At 37.0% G+C, this 15723-nt stretch overlaps 1 protein-coding gene across 1 annotated transcript in view; it reads left to right on the plus strand.

Moving 5' to 3' along the window:
- Positions 1 to 15244, plus strand: part of LOC126281747 (ragulator complex protein LAMTOR1) — a 58826-nt gene extending 43582 nt beyond the window's left edge. The window contains exon 5 of the mRNA XM_049980933.1: positions 14304 to 15244. Within this exon, the coding sequence (XP_049836890.1) occupies positions 14304 to 14396 (93 nt within the window). The 3' untranslated portion in view covers positions 14397 to 15244. The remainder of the gene's footprint in view (positions 1 to 14303) is intronic.
- Positions 15245 to 15723: the final 479 nt, after the last annotated feature.

The raw sequence follows: 15723 nt of genomic DNA on the forward strand, positions 1-15723 counted from the left end.
ACAATACGAGACTGGAATAGAAGGGAGAACTGATAGAGGTACTCAAAGTACCCTCCGCCACACACCGTCAGGTGGTTTGGGAGTATGGATGTAGACATAGATGTCAAACCAGCCGACTGGGGCAGGAGAGGCACCACAGGACATTTTAATGTCCACTGGCCTGAATGTAGTTTGATGACACCCATTACAACATTACAAAATATTACACGTTTGAATTCCACAGAGCGAAATACGGAGACGTGCGATGGAAGAAAGCTGTGTGAAGAGGCATAGCACTGCACTTCGGCACACTTAAGACCAAATAACATGTCTTATATTCCCTCAAACATATATGTTTCATGTATCAGACTCTTCAGAAAGATGTGCACTACAAACTGAAGATTTTTGAAAAGTCGATTTTTTAAATTTTTGGCGTCCTGCCTCAAACAGTCGAGGGAAGGGGAGTGCCACTAAGTAATATTTTCCTGGTTCGGAAATATCGTGGATCGAACATGATGCACAGAGCAGTCTGAGTTGTAGTGGGGAGCTGGTAGTCTCCATGTGACCCATGTTTATGTTTATTTATTTTGTTGTTTCCTCTTCATTTATTGCTCTCACTTCAAATGAAAACAAAACGGATTTCTGTGGGCGGCAGCTATCAAGTGAATTAAAATTCATTCACGTAATTATGGAAGACTTAAATGTGTTTTTAGTTTTAGATTTTGTTTCCACCTTTCTGACAGACAAGCGTTAATCGCCTTGCAGAATAGTGAAGTTTTTATGATTGAGGAAAAGACCTTGTTTCACAAAGTGCCTAACAACCAGCACATGTTGGTTTATTGATTACTCACACGATTTTGAACACATCCCTGTTGGTTTTTGAGCAAATTATAAGTTGATTTCTGAAAGAATTGTAAGTTGATATTTGAATGCGTTCATATTGTATGTGATGTATCTGCCAGGGGAATCCCTGTAGCATCTAGAAATAAGCTTTCCTGCAGACAAAAGGGGACGGGTCTATACAAGCTGAACGAAATAAAGTCGAACGGGTGAATGCCAAACGCTGTTTATGTGGTTGACAGGGTTTGCAAATGATCAGCGTTGTTGTAACTACTAGCTAATTCCATAGATTCAGAGTACCAGAGTGAAAATAAATGGCTAACAGGAATAACAGGCAACAAAGATTGTGTATTGTCTCCTCCGTGTATCCAAGAAAATGAAATTTTGACAGAAAATTTTTGGCCATACCGCTACACTTCTAACGGCCAGTGAGACAGTCCCCGGTTAGCAGCCGCTTAAATTCTGTTCTGGGAGCAGCATGGAAAACGTGTTGTATGAACACATAACAACGCCTAACCGGAGAATAAGTGTGGGGTAACTAAACCAATGATTGTGGCAGGGTTAGTGAAGTTAACCGAAGAATAAGTTTTGACACTGGCAGGAATAGTTACAGAATTAGTTATGACAAGATTGTTTGTTAGAACGTGGAAGGAGAAGAAATGGGGACTCAAACAAATTACGGAAGAATATGACGATTCCAAATTTATATAAAAATTTCGTACTACTCCTTTTCGATCTCATGATTCAGAAGCTAGAGTGTATGAATGAAATGTGAAGCTATTTCCTAACAGTGTTTTTCTTGTAGTAGGCCAAATAGGCATTTGATATTGGTACTTCGTGAATTATATTCCGTAGTGTTATAAAAATGACTGTTTGTGCCAAAACAGTCTTGTTTATTTGGTGTGTGTAACAAAAATGTTGATGAACTTTGATGAGGTAATAGATTCTTTCCCAGAAAGGAAAGTACGCCATATAAATCTGCGGCAAGATTAGAGAGAAAAAAAAGCTAGGACTTACGGATTGAAGAAATGTGTTCTACTGTCTTGCTTGTCTCTTGTCTTTACTTGTTTTATGTATCCTATATTTAATTTTATGTCACACAAAACAGCAAGTTATTAGCTAATAGGCAGTAAAGACTGCAGATTTTTCTGAAGAGTTCTTGTTCTGCCGGTTAAAAATAATCCCATCCAGTATTAATTGTGAGATTTTTTTAAAGAGGGGCAGGATGTCAAACCGGCCGATTGCAAGCAGGAGATGTTCCACAGGACATTTTAATTTCCCACTGGCATGAATACAGTTTGATGGCACCCATTACAAAATATTACATGTTGGAATTCCACAGAGCAAAATACAGAGACGTGCGATGGAAGAATGCTGAGTGAAGAGGCGTGGCTCTGCACTTTGGCACACTTAAGACCAAATAACATGTCTTACACGTGACCCGTGTTTATGTTAAGTGATTTTGCTGTTTCCTCTTCGTTTATTGCTCTCACGTCAAATGAAAACAAATCGGATTTCTGTGGCCGGGAGCTATCAAGTGAATTAAAATACATTCACATAATTACGGAAGGCTAAGACATGTAATTAGTTTCATATTTTATTTTGTTTCCACCTGTCTGACAGTCAAGCGTTAATCGCCTTGCAGAACAATAAAGTTATTTTTGTCGGTTTGTTAAAGAAATCTTTTCTGCTGAGGCAGTCAATTTATTTTAACGATGTGTTTCATTCCACACTATTGGCTAGTTTCAACTATTCGCTGCATTTCAAGTTCACATTTTCATCTTCTAGCATGTATGTGATTATGCCTTAAATATACAGTACTGGTACGGAATGTGGACATAAGAATGTGCATTTTAAGCCGAATGATGCATTTTATTATGGTTCACAAAATTCCCATGCTCTTGGAGTATCCTCTAATGTCTTGTTTCTTTTATGACATACTGTAAGATCATTCAGTGTTTTACAAATGCAAACAATAGCTGTGCAAGTGCGGCGAAGCCTATTATCTGCCGCTATCTGGCAACTGCTGAAACGAATCTGTTTCTAACAGGTCGCGAGAAAATATTTCGAATGGTTGTTTGTAAAGCATTACTTACAAAGTAAATTTCTTTTTACGCAAGATGAACTCTGTGCGCAAATGTCCAATGAATTTTTTAAATTAGAGCGTTTGACTCTCATTCAAAAATAAAATCTTTGACGATGACCATTTAGAATATTTTCGAGCCCAGAAGATCAGACATTTGTCATTAAAAATTTTACTGGCACATTTGTGTACTGTATCTTAAAGTGTAACAAGCTCAAAAAAAGATCAACATTATGTTTGAAAGCTTAGCTTCTCTTGCACCTTATTAACCTTAAAGACCAATATTATACGTAAAAGTTTTCTTTTCTTGTAGCAACACTGTGTATATTTATTTAAACCGTTACCTTTTCCTATTGGGTGTTCGCACCACTCAACACTGATGTTGCTATTGGCTGACTACATTGTGTGTGCTATGCTCTGAATATACGCTGTCATCGGCTGGCGAGATCGCTTGACATCAGCTACGACTGGCTTATAAAAGTGCATTGCAGTCTCGATTTCAATTCTTCGGAAAGTAACATGCGGTGTTTGGTGGAATTCGAATTTATACTTTCGTAATCGAAAATATGCAGTGTACATGTTGCTGCACATCAGACATCTTTCCAAAACGTGTTTTTTATCCTGAGTATCGTTTTCTAAAGTGCCTGGAAATTCTACGCCGGTGTGTAAAACCACAACCATTGAAAGGATTGATAAGTTTTACAGTTCCAAAGAAATGTATGCTGTTACTTAACATGGAAAAAGTGTATCTTCATACGGGAGAAAGTGTGTTTTTAACCGGGAAATCTGGGAATTTTTTTCCTCGTCCAAATATACACCCTGATATGCATATGGAAAAGAGGTAAACCAGTTGGGCGATCATCACTTATGGCATGTTAAAAACAAAGAAAAACAGAAGACAGACTCCCCATATATTTCCCCGAATACCATCCCCCAGGTCAATGAAGGTGATACCTGGATGTAGGTGTTTCCATACAGCAACAAACAATAGCATACAAACAAACTAGCATAACAGGCCATGTAACATAAGATAGACATGGTAATACAACATGAAGTTCTACATTACATCTACATGGATACTCTGCGAACCACATTTAAGTGCATGGCAGAGGGTTCATCGAACCACCTTCACAATTTTCTATTATCCCAATCTCGTATAGTGTGCGGAAAGAACAAACACCTATATCTTTCTGTATGAGCTTTGATTTCCTTTATTTTATCGTGGTGATCTTTTCTCCATATGTAGGTCGGTGTCAACAAAATATTTTTGCATTCGGAGGAGAAAGTTGGTGATTGGAATTTCGTGAGAAGATTCTGTAGCAATGAAAAGTGCCTTTCTTTTAATGATGTCCAGCCCAAATCCTGTATCATTTCACTGACACACTCTTCCATATTTCGCAATAGTATAAAACGTGCTGCCCTGTTTTGAACTTTTTCAATGTACTCTGTCAGTCCTATCTGCAAAGGACCCCACACCACGCAGCAGTATTCTAAAAGAGGACAGACAAGTGTAGTGTAGACAGTCTCCTTAGTAGATCTGTTACATTTTCTAAGTGTCCTGCTAATAAAACATAGTCTTTGGTTAGCCTTCCCCACATCATTTTCTGTGTGTTCTTTCCAATTTAAGTTGTTTGTGATTGTAATTCCTAGGTATTTAGTTGAATTTACGGCCTTTATATTTGACTGATTTATTGTGTAACCGAAGTTTAATGGATTCCTTTTAGCACTCATATGGATGACCTCACACTTTTCATTATTTAGGGTCAACTGCCAATTTTTGCACCATTCAGGTATCTTTTCTAAATTGTTTTGCAATTTCTTTTGATCTTCTGCTGTCTGTATTAGTCAATAAATGGCAGTGTCGTCTGCAAACAACCTAAGACAGCTGCTCAAGATTGTTTCCCAAATCATTTATATAGATAAGGAACAGCAAAAGGCTTATAACACTTCCTTGGGAATGCCAGAAATCACTTCTGTTTTACTCAATGACTTTCCGTCAATTACTCCCTGACATGAAGTCACAGATCCAGTCACATAACTGAGACGATATTCCATAAGCACACAATTTCACTTTAAGCCGCTTGTATGGTAGTGTCAAAAGCCCTCTGGAAATCCAGAAATATGGGATCAATCTGAAATTCCTTGTCAAAAGCACACAAACTAAGCCTAACTTGCTACTGAAAATTGAAAACAAACTTAAATAGCTTTTGTGTGTGCACAAGAAGCAAACCAAAATTCAAAGAATCAAAATAATAAGGTGGACTATCCAATTCCAAGCCACTTATCACAATAATAATTCATATCATAACATACAAACGTGAAAGTCAAAATTACAAAACAAGATACCAAGAGTCATGTAGGACAATAGCATACACATATGTATACATAATAATCAGTTCCAGGTATCATCATCAGTCCATTTGAAGAATTTCACATCAAACATAAACTCAAAATTCCATCTCCCTAAATCACAGTTTTGCTATACAGAACAGGATTGGTGAACAAACACTCAAGGTTCAGGAACCACACACAACATGTTTAAAATTTCAAGACCTTCTGGCACCAAAGCCAAAAACAAAGGGAAATTGTCCAATCCAATAGTTAAATATCATGTATAATTGAGCAAGTTCATAGTGTCATGGGTAAATATTAATAATGAATGTCAGTAAAGAATGAAATATAATGCACTTAGGTAAATTATCTATTGTCACACTAGAACAAAACAGAAATCAAGTAAGTAAAGTATCTGTTGTCACGCTAGGACAAAAGAGGTATGGAAAGCATGAAGGTCAAGTCGGAGAGTAATTAGGTAAAGTTCTATTGTCATGCTAGGACAATGCAGCGAGAAGAAAAGCAAAAACCCAATTCAGAGAACACATTACCGAACACTCAGCAGAGTAATGGAGTCAATCATAGAAACAAAACCATTAACTTCTGATTCTCACCATAAGACTGACAGAATCCCATTACGTACTTCAGTCGGACCACATTTCCATCAAATCTACAGAATAATAAATATGGTACATTACCTCCTTTTCAAAGCATCATCCAACAAGTGTAGGTTCTAAGACATTTTGTATGCAAGGGTATCAGGTACGTAATTACTGTCAGTATAAGTATCAAGTAGTCATTCAAAAGCATTGCTTTCATGTGTGTAAAAGGCATAAAGGCATATTAGTGAAAAGCATAATAAGCATGTGTCAGTCATAAGCCTTATCGAAGCATAAGTATCTCGGGAGCATTATATTCATGTAAATGGGTATATTCCCAATGACGGTGTAACAAGCAAAACGTAAGCTCGGTTAACCAATGCTCCACAGTTCTACTGACAGCCCAGAGTGTCAAGCATCATAAGGAAAGTCTTGTGTAATCTTGTGTAAAAAGAGTGTAGTATTGATGTGTAAAATTGTAGAAGCAAATACCATTTTAGTTGCGGACCTTGCGTTTGCAACATGCATGATGCACAAGGAGTATACATTCCCCTGAGGGTGCAAGGTAACAATGAATGTAAGATTTCATTTCAACAGACGCGAAATTTAACCAACAGGAAGATGATGATGTGATATGCAAATGATTAGCTTTTCATAGCATTCACACAAGGTTGGAGCCGGTGGTGACACCTACAACATGCTGACATGAGGAAAGTTTCCAACCAACTTCTCATCCACAAACAGCAGTTGACCGTCATTGCCGGGTGAAATGTTGTTGTGATGCCTCATGTAAGGAGGAGAAATGCGTACCATCATGTTTCTGACTTTGACAGAGGTCGGATTGTAGCCTATCGCGATTACGGTTTATCGTATCACGACATTGCTGCTCGCGTTGGTAGAGATCCAATCACTGTTAGCAGAATATGGACTTGGTGGTTTCAGGAGGGTAATACAGAATGCCATGCTGGATCCCAATGGCCTCGTATCACTAGCAGTCAAGATAACAGGTATCTTATCTCCATGGATGTAATGGATCGTGCAGCCACGTCTTGATCCCCGAGTCAACAGATGGGAACATTTGCAAAACAACCATCTGCACGAACAGTTTGACGACGTTTGCAGCAGCATCGACCATCAGCTCGGAAACCATAGCTGCAGTTAGCCTTGACGCTGCATCACAGACAGGAGTATCTGTGATGGTGTACTTGACGACGAACCTGGGTGCATGAATGGCAAAACGTCATTTTTTCGGATGAATCCAGGTTCTGTTTACATCCTCATGATGGTCGCATTCGTTTTTAGTGACATCAGGGTGAATGCACATTGGAAGTGATCCCTGCAAAACCCTACATTTCAGCAGGATAATGCATGACCACATGTCGCAGGTCCTGTACGGGCCTTTCTGGATACAGAAAATGTTCAACTGCTGCCCTGGCCAGCACATTCTCCAGATCTCTCACCAATTGAAAACGTCTGGTCAATGGTGGCCGAGGAACTGGCTCGTCACAATACACCAGTCACTACTCGTGATGAACTGTGGTATCGTGTTACAGCTGCATGGGCAGCTGTACCTGTACACACCATCCAAGCTCTGTTTGACTCAATGCCCAGGAGTATCAAGTCCGTTATTACGGCCAGAGGTGGTTGTTCTGGGTACTGATTTCTCAGGATCTATGCACCCAAATTGTGTGAAAAAGTAATCACATGTCAATTCTAGTATAATGTATTTGTCCAATGAATACCCGTTTATCATCTGCATTTCTTCTTGGTGTAGCAATTTTTAATGGCCAGTATTGTATATATCAAAAAATTTCTTAATCTCGTTGCTTTTGGTTAATACTAGGTCACCAACTTTGTACTGTTACTTTTGAACCTTTATCATGCCTTTTTATAAGAAGCTTCCATATTTTTCCCTACAATATCCTCTCTCTCATCAGGTGAAAGTTCAGAGCATGTAGGGAATTTAAATAAGTCATACAAAAGGTTTGCAGGCTTCTTATTGTAATGAATTTCATTTGGAGAAAACCCAGTAGTGGCATGTTGTAAATGATTGAGATTATCCTCGAACTGTTGTATGTAAGAATACCAGTTCGTGTGGCCCTTAGCACAATTAAGTCATACAATGGCATCCAATCTCTCATTTATCTCTCTGTTGGATTGCAAGAAGTTGACTAGACTGAAATGCAAATATGTTTGATTTTCATATCTGTAACAAAATGCTTCCAAATATTGGATGTAAATTGACTGTCATTGTGAGATAGGATTGCTTTTGGTTTACCCACACTGGTGAAGTAATCATTGACAAAATATTGAATTATCTTGGGACTAGTGACTTTGTTCAGTGCAAATGGCATAACTAATTTAGGGAACAAATCAACTACAAATAGTTAAGAGTTCCCTCTCTTGAACGAGGAAGTTGACCATAGAAATCAACCCTGACAAGCTCAGACTTATCTTCAGGAATAATGCTGTGTAGGAATACTTTGATTTTGATTTGTCAGCTTTACCCTCTGACATCTGTCACAATATATACGTCACTTTTTTAGAGATGTTATTAAATTAACCAACTAACCATTCTCCTGCAACTTCTGTGAGCACTTTATACTGCCACAATGTCCAAAACTTTCAGGTATAAACTTAATGAGTAAATCAACGTTGCTTAGGCCAGTATAATTGACACTCTTTCAAACAGAATACTCAAGTGTACCTGGCAGTATTGTGCAACTTTCTCGTACCCCTTTCTTCAAAGTAAGCTCATTACTAACTTACGGTCTTCATCCTGATTTTGATGTCACCTCACCTGAAATGTTTCTTTTTCACCTTTTACACTTTTGATAAACATGATTCTGAAGTTCTTATCCTATATTCCAGGATTTTCCTGCTAATTTGCTATTGGCAATCTAGATTGAGCATCTGCAACACGGTTCCGCTCACCTTTAATATGTAAAATAATATAATCATACTGTTGCAGGAATAAGGCCCAATGTGTTATCCTGTTACGATAAAAGCTTACATTCTTGGAAATAGCATAGAGCTTTATGCCCAGTAAAAATAATGACCTTGTGTCCAGTTAAATAATTTGTAAACTTTCTGAATTCTCACACAGTGGCAAGTAGTTCTTTTCTGTTACACTACAGCTTCTGTCATGTTTTAACAAACCGTGGCTTGTAAATCTGATTGCACACTGCTCCACCTGTCCATCTACCTCCTTTCGCTGGAATAAATAAGAGCACCTAAACCATATCGCTACCATCAGTCATAAGCAAAATGGTAAAGTAAGATCAAGTGTATGTAGAATTTTTCTGTTGCAAATTTGTTTCTTAATCTCACCAAAAGCTAAGTGGCAGTGAGTTGAACATTCCCATATTGTGTTTTTCTTTAAAAGATGATGTAAACTAGGTGCATTTAAAGCTCGAGTCCTAATGTATTTGCAATGGATATTGCGTAGACCAAACAATAACCTTAATTCCTTCTTATTTCTAGGTTTAGGAAATTTAGCAATAGGTTGGTTGTGTTTAGTAATCCTTTCAATGATCCTCCACTTTTGCATCTTCTGCAACTCTTTCCACAACCAGCCTTTTACAAATAGGAACTAAATATGGTTTTATAACTTGCATGTAAAGTTCTCAACTCTACCTGGTTTCACATTAAATATGCACCATGTGATCAAAAGTATCCAGACACCCCCAAAAACATTTGTTTTTCATATTAGGTGCATTGTGCTGCCACCTATAGCCAGGTACTCCATATCAGTGATCTCAGTAGCCATTAGACATCATGAGGAAGCAGAATGGGGCGCTCCACAGAACTCATGGACTTCAAACATGGTCAGGTGATTGTGTTGCTAGTGTCATACATGTGTACGCAAGATTTTCACACTCCTAAACATCCCTTGGTCCACTGTTTCCAATGTGATAGTGAAGAGGAAACTTGAAGGGACACGTGCAGCACAAAAGCATAGAGGCCGAGCTCATCTGTTGACTGATGGAGACCATCGGCAGTTGAAGAGGGTCGTAATGTGTAATAGGCAGACTCTAACCAGACCGTCACACAGGAATTCCAAACTGCATCAGGATCCACTACAAGTACTATGACATTTAGGTGGGAGGTGAGAAAACTTCGATTTCATGATCGAGTGGCTGTTCATAAGCTGCACAAGCCGGTAAATGCCAAACGATGCCTTGTTTGGTGTATGCCAATGTCAACATTAAATGTGATTAAAGCTTGTTTGTTTACAACTTTACCTGTAGCACATTTAAACTACCATTCATTAATATTAGTTTCTCTAAGCAAATAATCCTCAATATCTTCAAAATATAAATATTTCTGGAAACGGTTCTCATTATCACTAGACAGCTGTGTAGGGCAAAGTGGTACCTGTGTGCTTGTGTTCTGAATAACTTCTAATGCTTGATTGGATTTACAAGTTGGGCTTGAATAGGTGTGCTCATCAATGTCACAAGTAAAATTTGATGGAGAATGATAAATAAACTATCGAAATTGAAATCTGACTCATGCTTGCCAACATCTCTGAAATATTCAATAAGTCTCATTTACCTCACAATGTCCTGGCATTCACACAAAATGTCACTAATGTCGATTGGAACATGTTGGCCCTCCTGAGCCTCACCACTGGCCCGGTCATGATTAGTTAGTGCAACATTAAACATAATGTCCAGCTCTTCTAGATTACGTGTATCAACTTGAGCTTCAACCATTAAATCATTTGTGCTGACGCAACTCACCTGAGTGTCAAACTCTTCCACCTCTACTGACTCAAGATAAGCGTCCCCCTTCCCAACACAATTAGCTACAAAATTCTCCTGCTCAGGGTACATTAAAATACCAATACCAAAGCAATCACTGTCAACATTTACATCATCCACAGAACATTCAGACTTAAAAAATATTACTAAACTACCTTGCTAAAGTTCATAAGGAGCTACAGTACATTTCTTACCACAATGTTTTATTATAACATCCCAAAACTTTCTTTCAAAATTATTTGCATTAACAGGATAGTTAAATACTCTCTTTCTTCATCCACCTGATGAGCACCAAGTGAAGGTATTAACAGTATTCTGGTTACTGTGGTTTCTGTTCTGGCTATTACCATTCCTATTACTATTATATGCCTCAGCAATACAGATGGCCATACCGTAGGTGCAACCACAACGGAGGGGTATCTGTTGAGAGGCCAGACAAACATTGGTTCCTGAAGAGGGCAGCAGCCTTTTCAGTAGCTGTAGGGGCAACAGTCTGGATGATTGAACTGATCTGGCCTTGTAACACTAACCAAAACTTCCTTGCTTTGCTGGTACTGCGAACGGCTGAAAGCAAGGGGAAACTACAGCCGTAATTTTTTCCCAAGGGACTGCAACTTTATTGTATGGCGTGAGAGCTGCATCAAACCAGTACCTGGACTGAAGACCACAACAGCAACAACATTACTGTTGTTACAAGTATTACAGTTCCTTCTGTTACCTTTCTGTCTATTTTGCTGGTTGTGTTGAGGTGATCCCCAATTATAGTTGTTGTTTCTGTTGTTCTGTGAGTTATTAACCCTGTCTGCTTTCTCGAAAGCTTTGTCAAATTTATCAACATGTTTTAAAAACATTCTCAAATGAATCATCAGTATCGCATGCTGTTTTGATGCCTGTCTGTGTACTTTTGAACCAGAATTTATTCAAGATCATCTTATGTTTAGCTTTGTTTTGATTAGTCCATGACAACACTTGACCATCAAGGAAACGTATGGCTTGTTTAATATTCACAGAATCAGGCAAATTCAGAGGAAAACTATCTTTATATTGCCACAGGTTGTCCACTTGGTGTATTTTATAATCCTGAGGGAAGTATTTAAGAGAGAAATTGTTACGAAATGATGCAAAATTTCTGTCGATTTGCGGGTGCGACATTTTTGTTTCAACATCACTTAATCGAATGTTAACCTGTTGTAAATTTTCAGACAAAGCCTCAGTTTTATTATTAACACTGGTAGTATAGCTACGAGTTTAATCATTATTTAGTTTTAGTCTCTGTTTGGCGAATTCACTTTCCTGCTCTATAAATGTGTGCATAATTTTGAATTCAGAGTTCCTTCTACCTAACTCGGTGTGCATAACATCTTCAGTGTTCTGCACATGCAACTGTACGTGATCAACCTTATTGTTTACTGTTTGAATTTCAAGGACAGTCAACTCATGTAATTGACTCATTTTTGAATGGGAGTTGGCTACTTGTTCCTACATGGCCTGAATGTTCCTTTCCATTGTCATAACAGTGTCAGATAGATTAACAATACTCTTTTTTAGGTCATCACTTTTAACTTGGGAGTTCATTCTGACTTATAAGAGAGTTCCGATAATCTTTCTAATAAACTTGTGGCTTTTTCATTGGGAGAAAATCCTAAGAAAGGTGTTGCCTCCTATGACTGTTATAGGTTCAGTGTCGATGATTGATGATGTTTAGGATATGAATCCTCTCCAGTTGTATCAAGATTTTCTTTGCTTGCCATATTTGAAGATAATATTGGGCATAAAACACGAAAATAAATCTACCTAATCAGATTATCGCCACATGCAAATTCCCCATTTTCCTGTTTAGCAACAGTCACATGACCAAAGAACATTGGAAAAATGATAGTCTGAGGAAAAGTAATCTCTTAAAAAAAAAAAGTTACTCTGAAATGTAGTGCAAAATTTAGTATGTAGACTTAAACGTATCCCAGTTCATTGCCACCATATTAAAATAGCACTCTTGATATTGAGATGAGGGAAGCACTTTAATTACCACTGATACTGAGCGAGCAAAATACGCAGTTATCTCAAGCTCTGACTATAGTTTTAAAGTGGTAATAGTGATTTCTCAGTCATACCATCAGAGCAACTTAATAATTTTGGCCTCCACCATTCACAAATACAAAGACAAGTGAAACTAGAAAATTTCAATCACAGTTAATGAAAGTTCACATAACAACTTAGCTGCTCTGTATGATGAGATACTCAAATTTGATATCATTGGGGATTGTTGCTTTAGAAAGTCCTTAAGTCTTCTGTTGCGGTAGTACTAATTTTGAAATCAAACACTGAGTCTAATACTTTTCTTGTCGTATATTGTGATTGATTACCATGTACATAGGTAGAATATACATTGGCTGTCTGGCAGCCTTCGATAGACTGTCACACAGACAGCTTCCAAAAGATGATAATGCAGACAGACCAACCTTGTGGCTCATACATCACTTCCTTTTATATACAACAAAATAATTGAATACATTATTAAATTTGAGATTTACAAAATAACAATCAAGTCATGAGATAATTTTGGGTCAGATGTTGCACTAAGAGTCCTGATGCATAATGAGGAAAAGTTTACGTAGTTTCACATGTAATTCCAAAGAATATGAAGCACAATAATATAAATTTTGTTAATTACAACCAATTTGTTTGAATAAAATATTACTAACATGGTTTGCTCTCAAGTAGAGCTATCATATTAGTTTACCATAATGAATAAACATTGTAGCTTTTCTGAAATAGGTAGAGGAGAATTTTCAAGAATATGTGGTGCAACATGACTGCATAGTTCATACCAAGAAACTTAAAAGTTAGATTATTAACAAAAGGCTTATTCCCCTAAGTTGCAAATATAAATCGGGTAGTATAATGTGAAATTTAATCGGAGATGATAAACTCATTTGTACTAATTTTTTAAAGGGCAGTTTGCTACTAGAACTGGGTATAGACATTACAGTATAAACACCAGAAAGTTAAAATTAGAGCTAGGGATCTTTTCAGAGCACATTGACTTGAGGAAAGAATTTCAGATAGGGATGGAAAGTTAGTCACATTTCATGCTGCATAAGTTTCAGTGGGAGGCCCTTACATGTCATTCATGCAGTCCTGGTCTCTTCCCATTTTCATAAACTTGGTCCTGAAGAATGGCTGTCAATTTTCAGCGGACGTGGGTACAGTCATGGTTCTGTAGGCAAATGCCATAATTTTTCCATTAACATTGACCAACTTGTATTGCAATGGTATAAATTAATTAAGTTACAGCAATTACTTTCAAAATAATAAAAAGTTTACTTACTTTCTTCCATCTGTTGTTTTCATTTGACTGCTCCTTATAGAAAAATGAAACATGCACTGCAATCATTAAATCTGTGACTTACTTGGTGCTAATTTTATTATAGACTAGAAGTTTAATATGCGTTTTTATCTTGTTGACTGTTGTCTCTTTCCTGTAGGTCACTGCTTCCTACTCTTTTATTTTGCCTTTTTAATAGACTCCCTGAATGTGCTCTATACGTAGTGATCTGTTCATTTCTTCATTGGTGGGACATTAAACCATTCATTTGTTCTTTGTATACTGATTGCAGTTAGAAATTTTCGCAGTTGATGAATGTAATTGACATAATTGTTGTATGAAGAATAAGTAAATAATCCAAATTTTTGTTATGTTTTTAGGTTGTGGGTGTAGCAGAACGTGCAGGAGCAGCTCTGGCTGACTTAAGAGTGGAACATCGTGAGGACCTTGTAGTGCCTTTTGTAATCCCTTGAAAATAGAGGAAGACTGAAAGAAAGAAAGAAAGGACAAAATGGATGATCCAGGATATGGAAGGATCTGATGAAGCCAATGACTGATAAAATTATAATCACATTTTAGCATTGGCTTGTGACTGATGTTATTTCTTTTATAATGTTTATATTAATCTCACCAAAGATATATTTTATTGCAAAAAAAAATAAATAATCTATTGCCAATGGGAGCAATGACAGTTGGCGGAGTTCCGTAATTCACTAAGAACACAGCTGTTATGAAACAGACAAGGATATAGAAACATTGATGTAATACTGTTGCATTTTAGTGCAGACATTCATATATTTTAAAAATGGAATTCTCACTCACTTTAATACCTTGAGATATCTTAACTGGGTTTTAGTAAATGTGCTATGAAATAACAAATCTTCAGGAAGGCAACATATTTTACAATTTGTTGAAACTGGTAAATCTGTATTTTAAATTTTGTAAATAATTAGTTATTTTGATAAAATTAATGGCAAAATTTAAGTAAATATTAGTTATGTTTTATTTTGGTTGAATATGTGTGCTTGAATTGAAAGTTGAGTGTTCATTTTGTCATAAGTTAAAAGTAAATAAATAGTAAAAATGTATTCTGTAATAGCAGTATTTAAATGTTCTTGATATATCCTAACACAAGAAGGCACAAGGATATGAAACATTTGTTTGTTAAATTGGCCTTGAAAGAAAATTCCATTGTAAACACTGTCTTTGGTTTGTGTGTAATTATTGTCCCATTTTACTCAGCTGAAAAGTTTCATTGTTGGTTTCTGAGTCTTGCCACAACTGCTTTTTCGTTTGTAATAAAAGTGTCTACTGGCATTCAGCATCCAGTTTTATTGAAATATAACTTTTTAGCAGCATTCATTAATAACAAGACAGCTTTGATCTACCATATTGTTATTCATTAGTTTCATTTATGACAGCAGCTTGCATTTTTCAATGTTAATATGGATTTGTGTGTTAATGTTCCATCACAGTTCCTTGCATGTGAATAGGTTACAGGAGTATAGCTCTAGTGCAGTCTCGGACTAAGAATCCATGCAAGTTGTAGTGTGCCCAACCTCATCCTCTCATGGCACTTTGGGAAGTTCAGCTCAGGGAATATGTTTTATGCATAAAAAATAATGGAAAAATCTGGCTTCAATACAAATAGTGGAAGGAATAAGGGCAACAATTCACTGTAACGTTGAGTTGTTGAGCATGCAGTTAATATATTCACTAATAGATAACCTTTGCAGTCTTGGAATTGTAGATCACTTTATCACAGTTATTTCTGGGCTGTTTTGAACCCAATGGATATTT

The sequence above is a fragment of the Schistocerca gregaria genome, chromosome 7 (genome assembly GCF_023897955.1).
Source record: "Schistocerca gregaria isolate iqSchGreg1 chromosome 7, iqSchGreg1.2, whole genome shotgun sequence".
Lineage (NCBI taxonomy): Eukaryota > Metazoa > Arthropoda > Insecta > Orthoptera > Acrididae > Schistocerca > Schistocerca gregaria.